The sequence below is a fragment of the Rattus rattus genome, chromosome 17, assembly GCF_011064425.1.
Source record: "Rattus rattus isolate New Zealand chromosome 17, Rrattus_CSIRO_v1, whole genome shotgun sequence".
NCBI lineage: Eukaryota > Metazoa > Chordata > Mammalia > Rodentia > Muridae > Rattus > Rattus rattus.
The window spans coordinates 25619403-25641473 of NC_046170.1; the positions used below are offsets into that span (position 1 = coordinate 25619403).

The 22071-nt window shown below is 49.5% G+C and overlaps 3 protein-coding genes across 7 annotated transcripts in view; all 3 read left to right on the top strand.

Annotated features, from left to right (window-relative positions):
- The first annotated feature begins 1421 nt into the window (after positions 1 to 1421).
- On the top strand, positions 1422 to 13434 carry Edc4 (enhancer of mRNA decapping 4). 4 transcript variants are annotated; one of them, XM_032887665.1, is made up of 29 exons: positions 1422 to 1693; positions 4974 to 5130; positions 5511 to 5622; positions 5895 to 5994; positions 6196 to 6385; positions 6493 to 6640; positions 6722 to 6826; positions 7124 to 7233; positions 7324 to 7407; positions 7489 to 7584; positions 7668 to 7770; positions 7888 to 8083; positions 8165 to 8237; positions 8335 to 8426; positions 8502 to 8689; positions 8769 to 8902; positions 8980 to 9136; positions 9487 to 9923; positions 10012 to 10116; positions 10221 to 10373; positions 10454 to 10490; positions 10604 to 10781; positions 10885 to 11040; positions 11129 to 11244; positions 11332 to 11497; positions 11587 to 11773; positions 11864 to 12083; positions 12468 to 12631; positions 12879 to 13434. In XM_032887665.1, exons 1-29 carry the CDS (start codon positions 1612 to 1614, stop codon positions 13069 to 13071), a joined length of 4239 nt encoding a protein of 1412 aa, XP_032743556.1. In that variant the 5' UTR covers positions 1422 to 1611; the 3' UTR covers positions 13072 to 13434. The 4 variants fall into 4 exon arrangements, with proteins under 4 accessions (XP_032743556.1, XP_032743557.1, XP_032743558.1 ...); XM_032887666.1 differs by having other exon boundaries at positions 8983 to 9136; XM_032887667.1 differs by having other exon boundaries at positions 7888 to 8068.
- A 205-nt stretch (positions 13435 to 13639) lies between these two features.
- Nrn1l (neuritin 1 like) lies at positions 13640 to 15275 on the top strand. 2 transcript variants are annotated; one of them, XM_032887773.1, is made up of 3 exons: positions 13640 to 13876; positions 14585 to 14696; positions 14869 to 15275. In XM_032887773.1, the coding sequence occupies exons 1-3, from the start codon at positions 13789 to 13791 to the stop codon at positions 15152 to 15154; spliced, it is 486 nt and encodes a 161-aa protein (XP_032743664.1). In that variant the 5' UTR covers positions 13640 to 13788; the 3' UTR covers positions 15155 to 15275. The 2 variants fall into 2 exon arrangements, with proteins under 2 accessions (XP_032743664.1, XP_032743663.1); XM_032887772.1 differs by having other exon boundaries at positions 13642 to 13876; positions 14582 to 14696.
- A 6332-nt stretch (positions 15276 to 21607) lies between these two features.
- The window catches only part of Pskh1 (protein serine kinase H1), a 29284-nt gene continuing 28820 nt past the window's right edge, over positions 21608 to 22071 (top strand). The window contains exon 1 of the mRNA XM_032887707.1: positions 21608 to 21719. The gene's annotated coding sequence lies outside the window, so the exon portion shown is untranslated. The remainder of the gene's footprint in view (positions 21720 to 22071) is intronic.

The window sequence follows — 22071 nt, forward strand, 5'->3', positions numbered from 1 at the left end:
GAGCAAAGTCACTCACATGGCAGTCCACCTAAGCCCTCAAGTCTGCTGGGACAGTTCTCTCCAGCCCAGGTCTTTGGAAAGCAGGTCTGGCCTGAAGCTTCTCTTGTACTGAAGGCTCTTCAGTCAGCTCTGTCTGACACCTCCAGTGGCCTCTGCTCTTAGACTCGGGTCTAGTAGCAGGACAGATGATTCTGTAGCAGCTACAAAGGCCTTGGCAAATATGACCTCCCATGTTTATACCCTCTGGGTTGAAGTCTCAGATGGAGAGGCCTGCTCTATATCCACAAAAAATGACTTTCAGATGTCTACATTCCCCAAGCAAAGCAAGAGATGCTGTACTGCCTGCTTGGGATATTGGAGCCAGGCCCCATTGCGTGGAGTATAAATTCCACACTATGGAAACAATCAGTGTGAAGACTTGTGCAGGGCATTTACACACCATCTCCTTACTTCCCACACACCCCATACTCTCCTCAAATCCCAAGAAGTCTTAACTATTATGGCAGTTTCTGCCCTGTTTCTTAGTCTGGGCACAGGTCTTGCTCAGTACAAATAAAGCTTTTCGTCCTTGAGACCTCTGGATAGTATAAAGCTACCAAAATAGCAACTGCAAGCTGGAACCAAGCCCAAGATTTGGGGCTGAGGATTGGCTAGGCACACCTGAAAGCTCCCACCTCCCTGCCATTCTGCACTATGAGGGGAGAGTAAATAGATTTCTGCAAACGCTCCAGGTTGCCTGGTTACACCAGCATAGTCATGGACACCACACAGGAGAGTCCAGTGGGATTGATCTCTAAGCTGCTGTGTATTGGGGGAAGTAGGGGTGGGAGAGGTAAATGCCAGCTGCCTCTTACTCCACCCTGTATAAAATCTGCAATACGGCTGCTTCCATGTACCTGTGCCTAATGTCTGCAATAAAGAGGTGTTTGTAAACTATGGTTTCTTTATTCCTAACTTAAAAGTTGTGTGGGATAAGGTGTTACTGGGGACAGTAACAAGACAAGGGGTTACTGGGGACAGTTGGTAGACAGTTTTGTGGTAGAAACTATCTCCCCTGCCCTTAAATTTCCTGGGGCTTATGACCTCGCAGATGTCTTGGTCTTGCTTACTCCTAAGGGGAAACAGACCCTTACTGTTCACTTTATTTAAGGTCTGAAAAGTCACTACCTGAGTGGTGAAGTTGACTTTCTTGTCCCATTCATTATCCAGAATTTATGGGAATGGGCTAGGACCTGGGTTGGATCCCCGGAGACAGGATTTTAGGCAACTCAGTGCTCTTCCTCAGTCTTGTGAAATTTCCCCACTAGCCGGGAGAAAGCAGCCTGTGGAGGCTTCCTCTGATAGGCACTAGGTCTTCCAGAGCTCGGAACCTTTCTTCTGCAGTTGTAGGTTCCGGGAGCGAAGGTCAGTGGGACCGGAAGTGGAGGCGGTTGGTGGGGTTGGCAGGGCTCACGGACGCAGTCCGGGCGGCGGTTTGGGAACTGCGGGTAGGTTTTGTGTAGTGCTCTGTCGTCTCCTGCTCTCTAACGGGGTCGTGGCTGGGCGAAATTGGACACTGTTTGGAGGTAGAGGAACTAACGTCCGGCGAGCAGGACTCTCGTGGCTGGGCCCATGGCCTCCTGCGCGAGCATCGACATTGAGGACGCCACGCAGCATCTGCGGGACATCCTCAAACTGGACCGGCCCGCCGGAGGTGAGCCGGGATGGGGTGGTTAGGCTCTTAGCGAAGTGGCGGACGTATGGCGTGGATCTGAACCGTTTTCGGGTGCCGCAGGTTCCTTTAGCCAGATTCAGGATCCTCCCGTTTGATTGCGGAGGACAGGAATTGGAGTCATGGATGGTCCCTGGTTATATCCAGAGAATGGCGCAGACCCCTGGGTGTTACCATCCTATGTCAGACCGTTCTGCCTTGTTCTTAAATGTTTTGGCTGAAGGTAAGGCCCCTCCTCGGAATCCACCCAATCCATCTGGTTTCCTTGCCTCCAAACTCCTGTGTTTTGAGTACTGGCCGGCTGTCCCTCCTCGCCATGGTTCAGAGGCCTGGTGCAGGGTCGGTTTAGCGAGTTCTAGGCCTAGAATTAAGTGATATGCTGTTGATCCTCTGTGCCCACCCTGCAACTTGGCTTTCCCCGAAAAGTGTATACTCCCGGCCTGATGTTTCTCTGAAACCGATTTTCTGACAAAAGGTGGATAACCCCAATTCATGTTTCTACTGGATTGAAGGCAGATCACAGACTGGCTCTGATTAGATTAGGTTCCAAACGTCTGCAAGCCCATATGTTCCCACTTCATCCGAGTTTTACTTGGGCTTCCAGTATCCTTGGGGCTACTCTTGCCAGATGAGAGTTCCCAGGACAGATAAGAGCCAACAGCATTGTAATATGTTATTGTAAAAGAGGATTGTTGGGGTACTGTGATGGGAATGGGAAAATAGGGTGAGGGAGATACAGAACTGGTTTGAGAGGAGACTGTTAAGGCCAGGTCGGATACTATAGACAGGAGATTGAATGCCAGGAAAGGTATTCGAAGTACTTATGTAGAGGACACATAGTACAAAAAAGGAAATAGTATGTATGAAAACTAGGTGTTCCAGTGTGATTCAGAGATGTTTGAAGGTTGTGGTAGTTGACTGGTGATTATGATGTTCATATTGAGAACTGATTCTTTTCTCACGCCTTTTTGCCTGCTGGCGGGACCCAGACTGCTAAGACAGGCACTAGTACTCTCCAGTAGGTTTGGCTGACAAATACACAGATAATCCATTTGCTGTCTAAGGCTCCTGGACCTTGTGCTTTCAGTGTGTGTTTCCTTTACTCATGAGGTGGCTAGTGCCTCTGATACCCACCATCAGCTGAGCAGACTGTACTGTATACAGATTTTGTTGTGCCTGGCATGGTTAACGGTATAACTTAGGCCTGTCTATCCTCACAGTAGATTGCTAGGAAGGGAGAGTAGCCAGCTTATCCCTGAGCAGCTAGAGTGGTTCCAGTCCTAGTGAGAGATAAAGGTAAATCCTTTGTTTAGTGATTGGCACTTGATTTTTTGTTATTGTTGGTTTGGGGTTTTTGAGATAGGGTTTCTCTGCTTAGCCCCAGCTGTCCTGGAACTTGCTCTGTGTAGACCAAACTGGCCTCAAACTCAGAGATCCACCTGCCTCTCTGTCTCCAGAGAGCTGGAATCAAAGGTGTTTGCCTTTACTGTCCAGCTGGTGGTTTTCTTTTCAAGTAGCTTTTGCTTGTCTCTTCCTTGAAGGACTTATCAGACCTAAGACTATTTTATGACTGAAAACTTGTTTTTTTCCTGCTGAAGTACCTTCTTCCTAGCTTGGAGTTTGGGAAATGTGTCTGAATTAATGAGTTTTTGAAACATAGCCAGAAGCCAGGCATAGTGGCATTCACTATAGTCCCAGTACTTGGGAGGCAGAGGCAGAGGCAGGAGAATTGTCAGCTACCTCAGGCTCTATGTTGAAGCCCAATTTCAATAAATAAGAAAATAAATAACTACATAAATGGAGACATAGCTTAGTGGTAGAGCAGTTGTCTAGCATGTGCAAAGAAAGCCCTGAGTTTCATCCCTAGTCCTACCTCCTCTCCCCAAACAACAGAAACCCACCTAGCATGCAAGGGATGTCCAGGACTCAATCCTCAGCATTAAGGAGTGGGACCAGCTATTTCAAACATCTAAAATAATGTCATTCCTAATTCCACATCCTACCACATGCCCATAGCTTCTCTCCTCTTTCTTTGTCTAGTTCCCCATGTGCCTTTCTTTCTGAGTTTAACCTGCCCAAGTTGACTTGTTAACTAATTCAGTGTGTCAGACCCCTCCTTTCTTTGTATTAGGAACCGTTCTCCACAAACTCCTACTGTGTTTGAGTTCTGGTATCTCGCACAGACTCTCAGCTGTTCTGTATGCTGCCTTGTAACAGTCAGTCCACTGGCTGCAGCTGAATGTATAAAACGTAAAACCCTTGTAGAGCCAAGTGTGCTAGCATGTACTTGTAATTCCAACACTTAGGAGGCATAAGCAAAAAAAGCCATCTGACTACACAGGAAGACCCTGTCTCAAAAAAGAGAGGGAGTGGCGAGCCTCTTTGGCTCTCATTGCATAGAAAGAGAGGCTAAACAACCTGGCCTCATCCCAGAGGCATTGTCAACCTCTACCCTTACCATGTTTTGTTTCTGGGTTGTTTGGTTTTTTTGTTTTGTTGTAGATTTACTTATTCTATTGTTTGTGTGTTTTGCCTGCATATATGTATGTGTACTACATGTGGGCTTGGGGCCTGAGGAGATCAGAAGAAGGTACCACGTCCCTTGGAATTGGAATTAAAGATTGATGTGAACCACCATGTGGGTGCTGAGAGCAGCAATTGCTGCTTAAACACTGCCATTTCTCTGACTTCTTTCTGTTTTGTTTTGGGACAGGATTTCATATGTAGTCTAGACTGGCCTGAATTTCATACATAAGCCTAGCATCTCCCTGAACTCACAGTCTTTCTGTCTCATCCTCTCAAATGATGAGGTTACAGGCATGTGCCACAACACCCAGCATTTCCCATGTGTGTGTGTTGTAGATATAATTTGCTATGATATCTTGATTGTCCTCATACCCTCCTTCAAATCAAGTTTGTTTGTTGTTCTTAGCCCAAATATTAACTGGCCTAGTTTTGTTCTTTGGTGCTAAAGATCAAACCAAGGGCCTCACATATACTAAATAAGCAGGCAACATGCCACCACTGAGCTGTGGTTCTGGCTCCAAGGTCTTGGTGGTTTGTAACCTTCCCACAGGTAGATGAGTCTCATGCTCATCCCTGGTCCTGCTATATAACCACACTTACAGAATGAAGAATGAACAAAGGGCCCTCCTCCCTACTGGACATAACAAATGCTCCTGAGTGCTTTGTGGTCTAGAGTTGTAGAAGAAGCTCATGGCAGGCAAAGCAACCTTTTCACAGTGTTGTTTTCTTTTCCTAGGCTCCAATGTCGAAAGCCAAAGGCCATCCAGTGCCTACAATGGAGACCTCAATGGGCTCCTGGTCCCAGACCCGCTCAGTTCAGGAGATGGTAACTCAACAAGCAAACCTGGTATACGGACCATGCCACCCATTAATCTGCAGGAAAAGCAGGTCATGTGAGTACCTGAGAAATAGTAATGATGATAATGATATCTTTGCGGATTTTGCTTAGCTATAGAGATAAGATTAAGGTCAAATGGGCAAGCAGCCTTTGCTTCCTCTCTTCTGGATGATCTGGGGCAGAGCACTATACCTCACTAAATATATACTAAGAAAAGATATGAGGACAGGCTAAAGACTTGGCCTGGATGCCTAGTGTAGAATGGGATTAACCTCATTTGCCAGAAGGGAGGTGAGCAAGGGGAACTGTATATGGAAACCAGGCAGAACTGGGAAGCTGGGACTAGACATCTTCATCAGGTCACTATGACCTTAGCACCCTCTACTGAGCCTTTTGAGGAACAAGGGACTTACTTGGTTTATGGACCTCTTCCAGTTGCCTCTCTGGAGATGACAGCTCCACGTGCATTGGGATTTTGGCCAAGGAGGTAGAAATTGTGGCCAGCAGTGATTCTAGCATTTCCAGCAAGGCGCGAGGGAGCAACAAGGTGAGTACCAGGATTTTGTGGCATATGTACTATATAGTAGCACACTCAGCGTCTCTCTTTCTCATGCATGCTGGCAATTCCTATGGGAACCACTTTGATAAAGAGTCTACCTTATTTTCAGAAAATCAGTGTTGACTCCCAAACCTCTGAGGAAGTCTGTTCTGGGAGATGTCAGTGGGTGTTAGGTTTGTACCTGTGGACCTGTCCTGTCCTCGGGATTGTTAACTACTCCAGCCCTCAGCTTCTTCAGCTTCCTTACTCTGAACCCTCAGGTGAAAATCCAGCCTGTAGCCAAGTATGACTGGGAGCAGAAATACTACTATGGCAACCTGATTGCAGTGTCTAACTCCTTCTTGGCATACGCCATCAGGGGTAAGTAAGAACACGGAGCAAGAAGGAAGTGTCTGCTACAAACCCCAGAGATGCAGACGTACTCAGATGCTAGCGTACAGTAGAGGTTTGTCCCAGGGCTGAGGGAGCTGGTCAGGAAAACCAGACTCAGGACTGTGGTGATAGTAAGTGGCAAGCAAGGACGGGGCACTTGTTCACGATCCTCTGCTTTTCTGCTTCCAGCTGCCAACAATGGCTCAGCCATGGTCCGAGTGATCAGTGTGAGCACTTCGGAGCGGACCCTGCTCAAGGGCTTCACAGGCAGTGTGGCTGACCTTGCATTTGCACACCTCAACTCTCCACAGCTCGCCTGCCTGGACGAGGCCGGCGATCTCTTTGTGTGGCGACTGGCTCTGGTTAAGGGCAAAATTCAGTATCCATTCCCAGGCAAGGGGGCTGAAAAAGCAGAACTGGGCCTAGGGCTGGGGCTGCTGAGGGTTATATCATCATCTACCTATGTAGCCTTAACTCTCTACTCAGAGAAGAGATCTTAGTCCATATCCGGCAACCAGAGGGCACACCGCTGAACCACTTCCGAAGGATCATCTGGTGCCCTTTCATCCCTGAGGAAAGCGAGGACTGTTGTGAGGAGAGTAGCCCAACGGTGGCCCTGCTGCATGAAGACCGGGTGAGAGGACTGGCTCTGGTGAAGGAAGGATCAGAACTGCCATACTGGGCACATGGACTAAATACCTCCCTGTACCCCTAGGCTGAGGTGTGGGACTTGGATATGCTTCGCTCCAGCCACAGCACATGGCCTGTGGATGTCAGCCAAATCAAGCAGGGCTTTATCGTGGTAAAAGGCCATAGCACGGTAGGTCTACAACATATCGCCTCCCTGCCTTTCCCTATTCCCACAGCTGCCCCAGGGGCTTTACCAGTGTGTTCCCTTGGGGATGTTGAAGACAACCTGGCTCTCACTTGGACAATTGATTCCTAATCTAGCTGTGCCCTGCAGTCTGGTTTTCTCTTTAGCACCTACCCGCTTCATTCAGTCACACAGAAATGAGGCCGCTGTTGGTTGGCCCTGTTCACTACTATCATCATTGAGGAAGGGCTCGTTCTTACCCCTGGTCAGGATGCAAAGCAAAGCTTTTTGGGTTCTTTGCAGTGCCTAAGTGAAGGAGCCCTTTCCCCTGATGGGACTGTGCTGGCTACCGCAAGCCATGATGGCTTTGTCAAGTTCTGGCAGATCTATATTGAAGGTCAGGATGAGCCAAGGTAAGGCAAGACTTGAAAGACACTAGTGTCTGCCCTATTTAGAAAGAGGGACAGATCATTCACTCAGACTGTTCACCTGTCTGCCTGCAGGTGTCTGCATGAATGGAAACCTCATGATGGGCGGCCTCTTTCTTGCCTCCTGTTCTGTGATAACCATAAGAAGCAGGATCCTGAGTGAGTGAGTGGATAGGCAAGTAGGTGGGCTTTTCTGTGGGCTTCTAGCTGGTAACCAGTCAGTGCCTTGGTGATTCTCAGGGTCCCATTCTGGAGGTTCCTCATTACTGGCGCTGACCAGAATCGAGAGCTGAAGATGTGGTGCACAGTGTCCTGGACCTGCCTGCAAACCATTCGGTAAACTAGAATGAGGGAGATAGGCCAGGGATGTAGTTTCTTTGAATTCTCAGCCTTACTTGGTCTGCTTCTTGGCTTCCTAGCTTCTCCCCAGATATCTTCAGTTCAGTGAGTGTGCCTCCCAGTCTCAAAGTTTGCTTGGACCTCTCAGCAGAATATTTGATTCTTAGTGATGTGCAACGAAAGGTAGGCTGCTGTGGTGATACATTGGAAAGAGCTGGTGTTGCTGGGAAGGGCAGGGCTATGTGATGTAGTCACAGCCCTTACAGCCTCAGTTGAGTTAGCAGTGTGTTACTCATGCAGGTCCTCTATGTGATGGAGCTGCTGCAGAACCAGGATGAGGGCCGTGCTTGCTTCAGTTCCATCTCTGAGTTCCTGCTCACCCACCCTGTGCTGAGCTTTGGCATCCAGGTTGTGAGTCGCTGCCGGCTGCGGCACACTGAGGTGCTGCCTGCTGAGGAGGAGAGTGACAGTCTGGGGACTGGTGAGGTGCCCTGGGGTAAGGGCTATATGTTGGTATGTGGGAAGTGTCCATGCACAGAGCAGGCCAATGCCTTAATGATCCACACTGTCCTTTCAGAGAGTTCCCATGGAGCTGGTACCTTGGAATCTGCAGCTGGTGTGCTTATCAAGCTCTTTTGTGTGCACACTAAGTGAGTGTGTCAGGGAGGCCTGCCGTGTCCTGCCTATGTCCCCCTACCCTACTGGCCCTGGCCTTTTGAGTATTCTCTTCTCCCCTTTGTTCTTTAGGGCACTCCAAGATGTGCAGATCCGCTTCCAGCCACAGCTGAACCCTGATGTGGTGGCCCCACTCTCTACCCACACTGCTCATGAGGACTTCAGTGAGTAAGGGAACAGAAGGGAGACTGGTTCCACTGATGTGGCCTTGAGATCTGACTTAGCAGCTTTTCCAACAGCATTTGGAGAGTCTCGACCCGAACTAGGCTCTGAGGGGCTAGCTTCAGCTGCTCATGGTTCCCAGCCTGACCTCCGACGCATTGTGGAACTGCCTGCACCTGCAGACTTCCTCAGTCTGAGCAGTGAGACCAAGCCTAAGTTGATGACACCTGATGCTTTCATGACACCCACCGCCTCCCTGCAGCAGGTACTTCCTTCCTTCGTGGAGAGAGGTCTGGTAATGTCCCATTAGCTAACCTTAGCACTCATTTTCTGGCTCTTGCCAGATCTCTGCATCCCCTAGTAGTAGCAGCAGCAGTAGCAGCAGCAGCAGTAGCAGCAGCAGCAGTAGCAGCAGCAGCTCTCTAACAGCTGTGTCTGCTGTGAGCAGCTCCTCAGCCATGGACCCCTCCTTGCCCAGGTAAGATAAAAATCAGAATTGGGTCTTGTGCCCAACTGTGACGAATTACAGTTGGTAATGCCGTGCCTTTCTGCCAGTAGGCCACCTGAGGAACTGACCTTGAGCCCCAAACTGCAGCTAGATGGCAGCCTGACTATAAGCAGCAGCAGCAGCCTGCAGGCAAGCCCTCGGAGCCTCCTTCCGGGCCTGCTCCCAGGCCCAGCTGACAAACTAATTCCCAAGGGACCTGGTCAGGTAGGTGGGGGTTGGGGGATAGGGGGAGAATATGAATGCATATAAAGTACTAGGTAGCAAGTGGTAGAGGGCAATGGAAAAGATTGGAGCACTCTATTCCTATATATTTTTCTTCTGACCCTGCTTGGCCTTGGAAGTGTTACATTTCCTCAAAGGTTAGAGCAGGCTTTCATGTTCCCAAGAGGGCATCTCGTCAGCCTCCAATCCCCACCTCTTGCGAACTGTGGCCCTGCTTTCCACTTGCATCTCCCTTTCCTGTTAGATGATGTCTTACTACTATAGATGCCAGTGCCTTATTTTTGTGCCCCTGAGCCCTTAGCACTTAAGCCTCTATCTTTGGCTCTTCTCAGGTATCTACTGGTGCTTCTGCACTATCCTTGGATTTGCAGGAAGTGGAACCATTAGGGCTACCCCAGGCCTCCCCAAGTCGCACACGTTCTCCTGATGTGATCTCCTCAGCATCCACTGCCCTGTCCCAGGACATCCCTGAAATTGCATCTGAGGCCCTATCCCGTGGCTTTGGCTCCTCTGTACCTGAGGGCCTCATTGAGCCAGACAGCATGGCCTCAGCTGCCTCAGCACTACACCTACTGTCTCCTCGGCCCAGGCAAGGCCCTGAGCTTAGTTCTCAGCTTGGTCTAGATGGAGGCCCTGGGGATGGGGATAGGCATAGTACCCCTTCCCTACTGGAAGCAGCCTTGACCCAGGAAGTTGCAACCTCTGACAGTCAAGTCTGGCCTACAGCACCTGACATTACTCGTGAGACCTGTAGCACACTAACAGAAAGGTGAGAAGCTTAGAAGGGGGAAATATGCCTGGGCGGGCAGGGCGTCTATATTAGGACTGTCCACTACTGAGTCCATGTGTTTCCTTAGCCCCAGGAATGGCCTCCAGGAAAAGCACAAAAGCCTGGCCTTCCACAGGCCACCTTATCACCTGCTGCAGCAACATGACAGTCAGGACACAAGTGCTGAGCAAAGGTGAGCACAATCTTGTTCCTTGCTTCTCCTCTAAGGAAGGAGAGCAGTGAATAAGGGAAAAGCAAGTGAGCAGACACTCAGCCTTCCTCCCCTTCCTTCCACAGTGACCATGACGATGAGGTTGCCAGCCTTGCCTCTGCTTCAGGAGGTTTTGGCAGCAAAATTCCTACTCCACGGCTGCCTGCCAAGGATTGGAAAACCAAGGGATCCCCTCGGACTTCACCTAAGCTCAAGAGGAAAAGCAAGAAGGATGATGGGTAGGAGGATTCTTGGACCGGGGCCAGGGGTGGTGGTCTGAGCTGCCTGTGTGACCTGCAATGCTGTTTTGCCTATGTAGGGATTCAGCTGTGGGATCTCGGCTCACCGACCACCAGGTATGTAAAGGAGCACCTTTCTACCCATGGGCCCCATCCCACAAGGGTGGGAGGGACTTTGAGCTACTTTTTTTGGTGGGTGGAGATGTGTAAGGTGTCAGTGCTTCTGGCAGGTGGTAGAGCCCCCTGAAGACTGGCCAGCACTAATTTGGCAGCAGCAAAGAGAGCTGGCAGAACTATGGCACAACCAAGAAGAGCTGCTACAGCGTCTTTGTGCCCAACTTGAAGGTCTTCAGAGCACTGTCACAGACCATGTAGAACGTGCCCTGGAGACACGGCATGAGCAAGAGCGTATCCTTGGGGTAGTGGCACAGCATGGCAGTAGGTGCAGTAGCATTCTTGCCTAGGAAAGGCGTAGGTCCTGTTGTAGGCCTGTTCCTTAGCTCCACCACAGAACGGCGACTGGAGCGGGCACTGGCTGAGGGGCAGCAACGGGGTGGGCAGCTGCAGGAGCAGCTGACACAGCAGCTATCCCAGGCTCTGTCTTCAGCTGTGGCTGGGCGGCTAGAGCGCAGCATAAGGGATGAAATCAAGAAAACAGTCCCTCCATGTGAGTTTTCCATGAGGTTTCTTTCCACTGGGCCAGGTGGGTGTAGGGCACTTTCAGACTGATGGTTCCATCCGCCTGTCTCTCCAAGGTGTCTCCAGAAGTCTGGAGCCTGTGGCAGGCCAACTAAGCAACTCAGTGGCTACCAAGCTTACAGCTGTGGAAGGCAGCATGAAAGAGAATATCTCTAAGCTACTCAAGTCCAAGGTGATGTAGGGTCCAGGATGGGGGAAGTGTGGCTAGACAAGCCAGGTTGGACTCGGGCTTTCAACTTGACCCCTTCCTATATTCTAGAACTTAACAGATGCCATTGCCCGCGCAGCTGCAGACACGCTACAGGGACCAATGCAGGCTGCCTACCGAGAAGCCTTCCAGAGTGTGGTGCTGCCGGCTTTTGAGAAGAGTTGTCAGGCTATGTTCCAGCAAATCAATGACAGCTTCAGGCTGGGCACACAGGAATGTGAGTGTTGTCCACCATAAAACCCAACAGAGTAGGAGTAGCTGTACTCTGCTCTGACCCCTTCTGTGGTCCCCATTGGTACCCTTTAGATTTGCAGCAGCTGGAGAGTCACATGAAGAGCCGAAAGGCACGTGAACAAGAAGCTAGGGAGCCTGTGTTGGCCCAGCTTCGGGGCCTGGTCAGCACACTGCAGAATGCCACTGAGCAGATGGCGGCCACTGTGTCTAGCAGTGTTCGGGCCGAGGTGCAACACCAGCTGCATGTGGCTGTGGGCAGGTGTGTGGGCAGAGCTCTGGGTGCGGTGGTAGGTTAGTAAGGGCTAGAGCGTTCTTCCTGTCCACCTCACTGGCTCATTTCCCTTTGCAGCTTGCAGGAATCAATCTTAGCACAAGTACAACGCATTGTCAAGGGTGAAGTGAGTGTGGCATTGAAGGAGCAGCAGGCCACTGTCACTTCCAGCATCATGCAGGCTATGCGCTCAGCTGCTGGCACACCTGTCCCCTCTGCCCACCTTGACTGCCAGGCCCAACAAGCCCATATCTTGCAGTTACTGCAGCAGGGCCACCTCAATCAGGCCTTCCAGCAGGTATGACAGTGTCAGGCTTAGTAAGTGAGTAGCACTTGGCAAAGCTGTGTCCAGACAAGGTGCACATACCATTTGCCCGCTTCCCCAGCAGTGTTTGGGCTGTCCATCAGGCTCGTTGATACTTTTTGGCTCTCCAATCCGTTGCCCCTATCGTTCCTTCATGCTAGACCACTTTTCTTCTACCTTAACCCACTTTTTCTGAGGAAAACTTTGTAATCTGATTTTCTAAAGTAGCCATACAGCCCCATCAGAGTTTCTGAACATCACTTTTGGAACTCAGAATCCAACTTTGGTCTTCTGGCCATAGGCCATACACCTCAGATAAGAAAGCATTCCCCCCTCGTATTAGGTATAAATTAGCATGCTGTCTTGTTCTACTCCCAGGCTCTGACTGCTGCTGATCTCAACCTGGTGCTGTATGTGTGTGAAACTGTGGACCCAGCCCAGGTTTTTGGGCAGCCGCCCTGTCCACTGTCCCAGCCCGTTCTCCTTTCCCTAATCCAGCAGCTAGCATCTGACCTTGGAACTAGAAGTGACCTCAAGCTCAGGTGAGTGGGGCAGTCAGTCAGGGACCAGAAGATGAGCCTAGAGGTAGGGATAGATAACAAACAGTTCATAGCAGACAACTCACTCTTACCTGCTCCCAGCCCTAATTTTTCTACCTATATTCTCCACCAGTTCCCATATGAGGCTTAGAAAGTTTCTTTTTCATTATTCCTCTGGGCTTTAGTGCCACCAGGGGGCACTCCTTTCTGCTGGCATCCAGCTATAGCCTGCCTTTTCCCCTATCCCCAGCTACTTGGAAGAGGCTGTGATGCACCTGGACCACAGCGATCCCATCACTCGAGACCACATGGGCTCTGTCATGGCTCAGGTGCGCCAGAAGCTCTTCCAGTTCCTGCAGGCTGATCCACACAACTCACTTGGCAAAGCTGCCCGCCGCCTCAGCCTAATGTTACACGGCCTTGTGACCCCTAGCCTCCCTTAGCCATTTAAACAGGGATGGGGTGACACTGAAGGCCAGTTGGCAGGTTTAGGTCAAGGCAGGGCCGTGTCTGCTGTTTTCCTGCTCAGGCCTTCATCTCTGGTGTTTGGAGGGAGGTAAGCAGCCGGGCACACTGGCAGTGGTCTACTGATTGTGGTAACCAGCAGGGTTAGGCTGGGCCCAGGGCAGGTATTGTGCCTTCTTGGGTCCTGCCATGCCTGAAGCATGACCCCAAGATCGTGACACCACTTGAGTTGAATTTTCCATGTTCCTTTTTACCTCTAATTTGGATCTTTTTGTTTTTGAAAAACATTGAGAAATTCAATTAAAGGCTTTTGGAATAAAAGAAAGTATGTGTGTGGTTTAGTCTGTCTCTGATGTGACTTTTCTTTCCTCCCTTTGGGGAGGTCTGTCTAAATCAACCCACCCTGGGGTCCCTGGCACTCATTCTCATCTGATACACTCCCTACCCACACTTCTGTCACATTCAGGCGAAGCTCCTAGAGCCAGCTCAACATCACCTTGCCTCCTCTCCTGGCAGTTTTACCCTCTGGGGTTCCTTCTTGCTCCTCTGCCTATTCTGGATGCTAGAGGTGGGGCTGACAGCTGGGAAGATGCTCCGCCTCCAGCTCCCATCCAATCAGAATCCCTTCCTCTGGGGGCCGGGTCCACAGGCAGCTCTCCAAGCCTCTAGCTTCTGCACTAGGCTTACAGCCAGGGATGATGTGCTACTGCTGCCACTGCCACTGGCGCCGCCGCTGTCAGCGGCTACCCTGTGCCCTGACACTGTTGCTGCTACTGCCACTCGGTGAGTGTGAGCATCCTGGGCCCAGGCTACAAACCTCAGAGGTCCTAGCCAGACTGGGTATAGGGTATGGGAGTAAAGGAGTTGGAGATCAGCTTTGAGGGCTCTAGGAAAATGTGCTAGTGGCTTCAGGAGGGAAAGTACTGTGCAAACAGCCCACTTGTCTGGGAAGAACCTTTCAATTCTGTAGCCCCTCTTCTGGCAAAGGGAGCATGTGACCCCCTAGTAGAGCTTAGGCCATGGATTCCTGAGCTTAGAGTGGCTGGCTGGCTTTGATCCCCACTCTGCCTGCTCGGCTTCAGCAGACACACATGTCTTTAGAGAGGCAGTGAAAGGGCCAGGTGAAGCACATGAAGACTAGGATGACTGCCTTCTGCCCATGACCTCATGCTTCTGGACCCTACACCCCTGAATCCCTGTCTTTGACCTAGAGTCTCAGGAACTAGAGAAGGAACTAAGCGCTGGGACCCAACACTCCCTTTCTGTTCCCATATCTCGCACGTCCATGTACACCACAGTCCAAATCCTACCTTGAGAGTTAAGACAAGTGATCTCCAGCTACCCTGAAGTTCCCTGGGGGCACCTCTTTCACGCTGAGTCATGTCTCCAGGGCAGTATCAGGTAAACAAGGTCCTGACAAATGGACTCTAGCTCACACTGTTAACCATTCTCCATTCCCAACCCACTCCTAATCTGTACCCCACCCAGCAGTGGCCTCTGAGGGCCCAAACCGCTGTGAGACCATATACCAAGGCTTTGCTGAATGTCTCATCCGCCTGGGGGATGGCATGGGCCGAGGAGGCGAGCTACAGACCGTCTGCAGGTACCAGCAGGTGGGAGGTAATGGGTCCTGCAGGTACCAGCAGGTGGGAAGTAATGGGTCGGTGGGAGGCATCGACCCAATCTGTGCTTACCGTTCCACCACCTCAGAGCCCTGAATCTCTTCCCAGTCCAAATCTTTGTGCTCTAACTCCCCTAACCTCATTTTGTAACAGATCCTGGAATGACTTCCACGCCTGTGCCTCTCGGGTCCTGTCAGGCTGCCCAGAGGAGGCTGCTGCAGTGTGGGAGTCACTGCAGCAAGAAGCTCGCCGTGCCCCACACCCAGATAACTTGCACATCCTCTGTGGTGCTCCTGTGAGTGTTCGGGAGCGGATTGCTGGCCCAGAGACCAACCAGGAGACCCTACGGGCCACAGCTCCTGCCCTGGCTCCAGCCCCAGCCCCTGCGTTGCTCGCTGCTGCTCTGGCGCTTGCCTGCCTCCTGGGGCCTCTGGCCTAAACAGTCTGGTTGGCCAGCCAACAGTGCCCTTGCCTCCTATCACTGCATGCAGTGAGTGGCTGCCATGTGAGCTCTGCAGAATATGCACACTTTTCATTAAAGGTATTTATATTTACAACAAGTTGGTTCCTTTCTCCTGGCTGTGGCCCTCCTGGCTAAAGCAGGGACACCCTCCACCCCCCAGAAACTGATCTCAGCATGAAATGTGTGTGCCTCAGGACCTCCACAAGGGACTCAATCATCCTTACAAACATTCACTTTGTGATGGCAGCATTGAGGTTGCTTTCCATTACGCTATAGGTCCCAAGAGTACTCTGGGTCCCAAGAGCTCTGGTAGAGACCCAAGATCTGCCAGAATGCACAACCCTTCTCTGCCCTTCCCAACCTGGCAGAAATGCAGTGGTGGTGGCAGGGGACTACAGTGAGGTCCTGGGGTGAGAGTTCTCCATCTCAGACTCATACCCTCAACTACTCCCCCCCCCCTGGTGGTCAGGGAAGGCCTTTCTTAGGTTCCTTTCAGCTTCCTGATGTGTCATCTGCTTTTTCCTCTACTAAACTATCACTTCAGCCTTCAATACATGCCCTCACACTCAGTGCTCAGTCTTCTGAGGTCTGGACTGTCCACCTAGACGCCTATCCAGAAGTCCCTGTAAGCTGAGGTCATAAAGAGGGTGCTCCGGCTTCTGCTCTGCACAGGTTTGCTCTCTGGGGTTTGCAGTGAGGAAATGATATGATTCAAGAAGGTATTGTGGGAGCAACCATGTGAAAGATTGTGTGGTGTGGGGCAGGAAGAACAAAGGTTAACACTCTGTCTTCTTTTTCTCCTCCTCCTCCTCTTCCTCCTCTTCTTTTTAAGATAGGGTCTTTGGGGCTGGAGAGATGGCTCAGTGGTTAAGAGCACTGACTGCTCTTCCAGAGGTCTCAAATTCAATTCCCAGCAACCACATGGTGGCTCGTAACCATCTGTAATGAGATCTGATGCCCTCTTCTGGTACATCTGAAGACAGCTCCAGTGTACTTAGTATAAATAAAATAAATAAATCTTAAAAGAAAAGATAGGGACTTCCTATGTAGCTCTGGCTAGCCTAGAACAGGCTGACCTCAAACTTGGAGTGATCCTCCTGCCTCCTCTTCATAGGTGCGAGAACTACAAATATATGCTGCCATTCCTAGCCTTAAAAATTAGGACTTTTGTAGACATTGTAATGGCCTCCTCATGGGCTTCTACTCTTGGCTCCCTCTACTTTCTGAGTTGAGAAACTGATGCTTGTGTTAAGCTCCTTCCCTCTTACCTACAAGGTCTGGCCGGCATAAGCCATTTCTGAAGAACCAGCATTGCCTACCCAGTCCTTGAGGATGGGACGTCTCAGAGAAGTGAGGTAGCACATGGGAGGTGGTAGCACATATGGAGGGCAGCCTTATCAGTGGTTCAGAATAGCTGGGAGCTCGCCCAGCATGCTTGCCACACAAGCATAAAGACCTTAGTTTGGCCCCCAGGACCTATGTAAAACAGATTCTTTTTTTTTTTTTTTTCCGGAGCTGGGGACCGAACCCAGGGCCTTGCGCTTCCTAGGCAAGCGCTCTACCACTGAGCTAAATCCCCAACCCCCCTATGTAAAAAGAATGGTGGCATGCACTTGTAGTCCCAACCCTGGGAAGGCAGAAACAACGGGATCTCTGGGACTTCCTGGACAGCCAGCCTAGCCTAAACAGTAAGCTCCAGGCCACTGAGAAAGAGAGCCCATCTCAAAAAGCAAGGTAGATAGCACTTGAGGAATGATGCCCAAAGTTGACATTGGTACACACACTCCCACTCATACATATTCACACACACACACACACACACACACACACACACACACACACACACACACACACACACACACACAGAGCAGGCCAATGAGATGGCTCAGTACTCAGCGAGTAAATATACGTGCCATTAAATCTTATATGGGAGACATCTGACTCCAAGTTATCCTCTCACCTCCCCATAGGAATTCTTTTTTTTTTTTTTTTTTTTCTGGAGCTGGGGACCGAACCCAGGGCCTTGCGCTTCCTAGGCAAGTGCTCTACCACTGAGCTAAATCCCCAACCCCTTCCCTCAGTTTCTTAAACACTTCCCACCATGGCTGACTCAGATCCTCCCATGAGCCACTGTTCTCTCTACCCTGACTCACTCTACCCTTGTCCCTTTATTTCACTGATCTAGATATTTTTCAAATTTGTATTTGGATGTATTTATTTTATATGCATGACTTTTGCCTGCATTCATTTATGAACACCACATGCCTGATGCCCTCAGGGCTCAGAGGAGGATGCCACATCTCCTGGGATCGAAGTTATAGAAGTTTGTGAGCTACCACATGGATGCTGGGGTTCTCTAAGAGCAACAAGTGCTCTTAACCTCTGAACCATCTCTCCAGCAAACCCCCCTACCCCCCACTTTTTACCCCTTCTCTTCAAACACACCAGAAGAGGGCATTGGATCCCATTACAGATGGTTACGAGCCACCATGTGGTTGCTGGGAATTGAACTCAGGACCTCTGAAAGAGCAGTCAGTGCTCTTAACCCCTGAGCCATCCCTCCAGCCTCCAGCCCCCAGCCCTTCATTGACCCAGACTTTTATCTCCACTTCTATCAACCAGTAGTTGCTCACAACATATTTTTTTTTTTCTTTTCTTTTTTTTGGAGCTGGGGATCGAACACATCACCACATATTTCTAAAGGAGACATTTCAGAGAAAAACAAAATCCTGAATCTGCTGCCTTTGGCCACCAGAAACTTGTTAAAAGAATGATGGAGGAGTTGGGGATTAACTCAGTGGTAGAGCGCTTGCCTAGGCAAGCGCAAGGCCCTGGTTCAGTCCCCAGCTCCGGAAAAAAAAAAAAAAAAAAAAAAAGAAAAGAATGATGGCGTTTCCATTCTTTGAGTTGTATATTTTTTGGGGGGGGTCTCACTTGGTAGTCCTGTGACCAAGCCAGCTCAGTCAGTCAACAGGTTCTTCAGGGCAGGAGTGAGGATTAAAAAGAAAAAAGACAATTAGACAACATTATAACATGACTCCAGCCAGTTCTGAGGCTGAAACGGGTCTTTTATTTTCCAGTCAGCTTTTAAGTACTACCACTTTAAGTACATGCAAAATGATAAGATCTGGTCTGGGTCAAGGAACACGCAAGACAATAAACAAAATCCTGTAAACACCTTTCTAGGGGCTTAGTCAGAAAGACCAAGACAAAAAGACTGCCTCACACGTTTCCACTGACCGGCTCTGAGCTTTGCATTAACTCAAATGTAAATGTTCTTAATCTGGGCCTATTTCCTGAGTCCTGGCTCAAAGTAGATTCCTGCCTTGAGCTTTCTTGGTCCTGGCCAAATTCCTGCCCAAGTGTTTAGAAGCAAGTGGCCCCAAAAGGCTCTCCACGGTCCTGGCTGTCCTGGACCACTTCATAGACCAAGCTGGCCTCAAATACATAAAGATCTGCCCACTTCTATCTCCTGAATACCAGACCTAAGGTTGTATAGCACCTTGCTAGACCTGTACATCTGTTTTATAAAATACATTTATTGTTGTGTAGGTATGAGTGAGGGTGCTTGTGGATGTGCCACAGTGCACATGTAGAGGTCAGGAATCAATTCTCTCCTTCAACTATATACAGATCTTGGGAATTGAATCGGGTCACAATGCTTGGTCACTAACGTGCTGGCTATATATTTTTGGCATTTTTTTCATTGTGTGTGTGTGTGTGTAGCCTGTCCAGGAACTTTATTTGTAGACACAGAGATTTGCCTACTTTTGCCTCCTGAGTGCTGGGATTAAAGGCATTGACCACCATGTCCAGCTCACATTTATTTTGTTGTTATTGTTGTAATATTTTCCCTAGTTCTTCATGTTCAACAAGAAACAGATGTTTCTTGGTTGTTCTCACCTCTTCCAGGAAGTACTCTGTAACTGAATAGAAACTGAATTGAAAGTGTCTCTAGATTACACAGAGCTGGGGCTTTTTCTCTCAGTCTAACACTGGATTATGACTGCCTACATCCCAGTGAAAATTCCCAAATGTGGACTCAAAGGTAAAGGTTCTCTTTGTGTCTCTAGCTCCCAGTGTAAGAATAAAGAGTGTGCCGCAGAGAATAAGGAGTGAAAGAATCTATAACTTCAGCATAGACAATTTTATAGTCAACATGAGCTTGTACTAAAAATGATTCCAGGGCATGTCATCTTGGGACACCTCCCTTAGCCTGGGTGTATGGTTAGGAGGGATGTGCTTGGGTTTCAGATCCTGATAGTTTTCTAGACGTAGTAAATGGCCAGGAACAGCATGCTTCTGAAAGCATGGGTGGCTGCTCTGGCCAGCCCTTGTGGGGGATTACAATCCTACAGTGACCTACTTTTGCCCTGATGTTTTGCTCCCTAACTCCCTACTCTTCCACGGGCTGAGATGGGAGGATGGGCGGGGGAAGAATTTGCTCTCTGGCCAGGGGCTTAAAGGTTTTATGGGTTTTATCTCAAAGCTAGAGCAGAGGGCTGGGATGATAGCCAAGATGCTGGTGCTTGGGCACAGCTGCCTAAGTCTAAGCACCATGGCCAGTGTTCTACAGCTGTAGATCTATGGACAAAGTGTAGTTTACTGTTCAGGTGTCCTGGGTCCAGTTGCCATCACACCTGCACACTTGTGCTTTTCCCTAGAGCCCAAACCAGCATCTGAATATAGGATACAATATTTATCTGCCAAATATCTGTCAAATGAAAGCATATAGATTTCTGACTCTGGAATTTTATATTATTTTTATTGTGAGGTTAATATACTTTTTTTTTTTCTTTTCTTTTTTTCGGAGTTGGGGACCAAACCCAGGGCCTTGCGCTTGCTAGGCAAGTGCTCTACCACTGAGCTAAATCCCCAACCTCCGAGGTTAATATACTTATAATCATTATAAGGTTTATATGGCAAGGCTTGAGGGTGACATCTTCCCCAAGAATTCATATAGCTGGGGAAATGTCAGAGCTGAGATTGGAGCCCAGATTTGGCCCTAAAATCAGTGCTCCTTTTTTGTTGTTGTTGTTGTTGTTGTTATTAAATTTATTTATTTATTCACTTTACAACACAATATTAACTTATCAGCCCTTCCTCTCCTCCCAGTAATCTGTCACACAAGTCCTCCTCCTATTCCACCTTCCCTATTTCTTTCAAGAAGGGGAAGCTCCCCTCTTGGTATCACTCCTTCCCATGCTATTTTTTTTTTTTCTTTTTTTTTTTTTTCTATTTTTCGGGGCTGGGGATCGAACCCAGGACCTTGTGCTTCCTAGGCAAGCGCTCTACCACTGAGCCAAATCCCCAACCCCTCCCATGCTATTTTTAAGCATGCTGTTTTTGAAACAACTCTTACATTTTTTGAAAGACAAAATATTGTTAAAGCTTTAACATGCAAAACAAATTATTTCTTTCCTTGTCTTCCTGTGCAGCAGCCCAGGGTATTCTGTTTCTGTAGACAGACCATACTGGCTTTGAACTCAGAAGTTCATCTGCCTCTGCTTCCCACAGCTCACTATGCTGGGTTAAAGTCCATGTTTTTAGTAATTCCATTACCCTTTGGGAAACAAATTTCATTGTTGCTATTTTGAGATATGGTCTTAATCTGTATCCCAAGAAAACCTAGAACTCCTTTAACCTTGCTGTTTTTGACCTCTCCCTGCAATATCCCCTTAGATTCCTGAGTGCCGGCATTAGAGGAATGTGGGAACACACTGATAAATTGTTTATTGAGATAGGACCTTAGTATATACACCAGGCTAGCCTCAAAGTCTTTCTTGCTGCTGCTTCCAAAGTACTAGGATTACAGGCTAAAAGTACTAACATACTAGATTTAGAAACAACTTTTACTTTTTTTGAAAGACAAAATATTGTTAAAGCTTTAACATGCAAAACAAATGATTTCTTTCTTTCTTTTTTTTTTTAAGAATCTTTATCTTTTCAGACCGGTTTCTCTGTGTAGACCTGACTGTCCTGGAACTAGTTCTGTAGACTACACTGGCCTGGAACTCAAGGATCCTCCTGCCTGAGTGCTGGGATTAAAGTCATGTGCCACCGTGTCCAGCTTGGTAACAATCTTTTCTTGTGGTCTCGTAATTTTTTGCATCGATAAATTAAAAACAAATTAGCCCGGGCGTGCCGACGTACTCTCTTTCCCTTCAAGAGCCCCTTCATTTCTAGAATTTTGACATTTTTTTCCATTTCTTTCCGTCATTACCTTTCCCAGAACCCTTCCCTCCCACAAGCTGTTCCCCAGCGGTGTCGAGCCGCAAATAAACCCACCCCTAGAAAAAAGAGCCCTTCGCGGCCCCAAAGACATTGATTGGCAGGCACTCAGAGGACGCCCACCGCGTCCGCGTCTGGAAGCTCCGCCTCTCTTCCTCCCCGTGGCCGCCCAAGTTTGTTTTGGCGTCAGGCGCGCGCAGTAATGACGCCACCACGCTGACGCGAGAGGATGGCGGCAGCGCCCGTGGCCTGGGCTGGGAGACGGTGGGCTGAGCCGCCGAGACTCCGAAGAGCCGGCCGCCCGCGCGAGGTGAGGCCTTTCAGCTCGGGGCTTCGGCCTGACCGGCGTGAGGGGCCGCCGAGTTCGGCCGCAGCCAGAGCCTGGCGCGACTCTGAGCCTTCGGCCCCTGTGCACTGGGGCCTGTGGGCTGGGGAGCAGGCCCGGCTGTGCCTACCTGCGATCTCCGGGCATGGCCTCGAAACCTCCTGCCGCGTTAGGTCCGATGGACTTGGTCAGCTGCCTGTCTGTTGCCCAGCCATCCTGCGGCCAGCGCGGGTCAGGTTGATCTAACCTTGTGTGCGGCGCCTACTCCACACCCTTCCCTTGCGACAGAACGCCAAGGCCCTGTAGGGGCCATCGATCGCTTCCATGTACTGGCTGG

Coding starts and splice junctions, on each gene's coding strand:
- Edc4 (XM_032887665.1), top strand. CDS start 1,612: ATGGCCTCCTGCGCGAGCATCGACATTGAGGACGCCACGCAGCATCTG. Junction 7,771..7,887: donor TTAGTGATGTGCAACGAAAG/GTAGGCTGCTGT, acceptor TTACTCATGCAG/GTCCTCTATGTGATGGAGCT. Junction 8,690..8,768: donor CCACCGCCTCCCTGCAGCAG/GTACTTCCTTCC, acceptor GGCTCTTGCCAG/ATCTCTGCATCCCCTAGTAG.
- Nrn1l (XM_032887772.1), top strand. CDS start 13,789: ATGATGTGCTACTGCTGCCACTGCCACTGGCGCCGCCGCTGTCAGCGG. Junction 13,877..14,581: donor GTTGCTGCTACTGCCACTCG/GTGAGTGTGAGC, acceptor TACCCCACCCAG/CAGTGGCCTCTGAGGGCCCA. Junction 14,697..14,868: donor GAGCTACAGACCGTCTGCAG/GTACCAGCAGGT, acceptor ATTTTGTAACAG/ATCCTGGAATGACTTCCACG.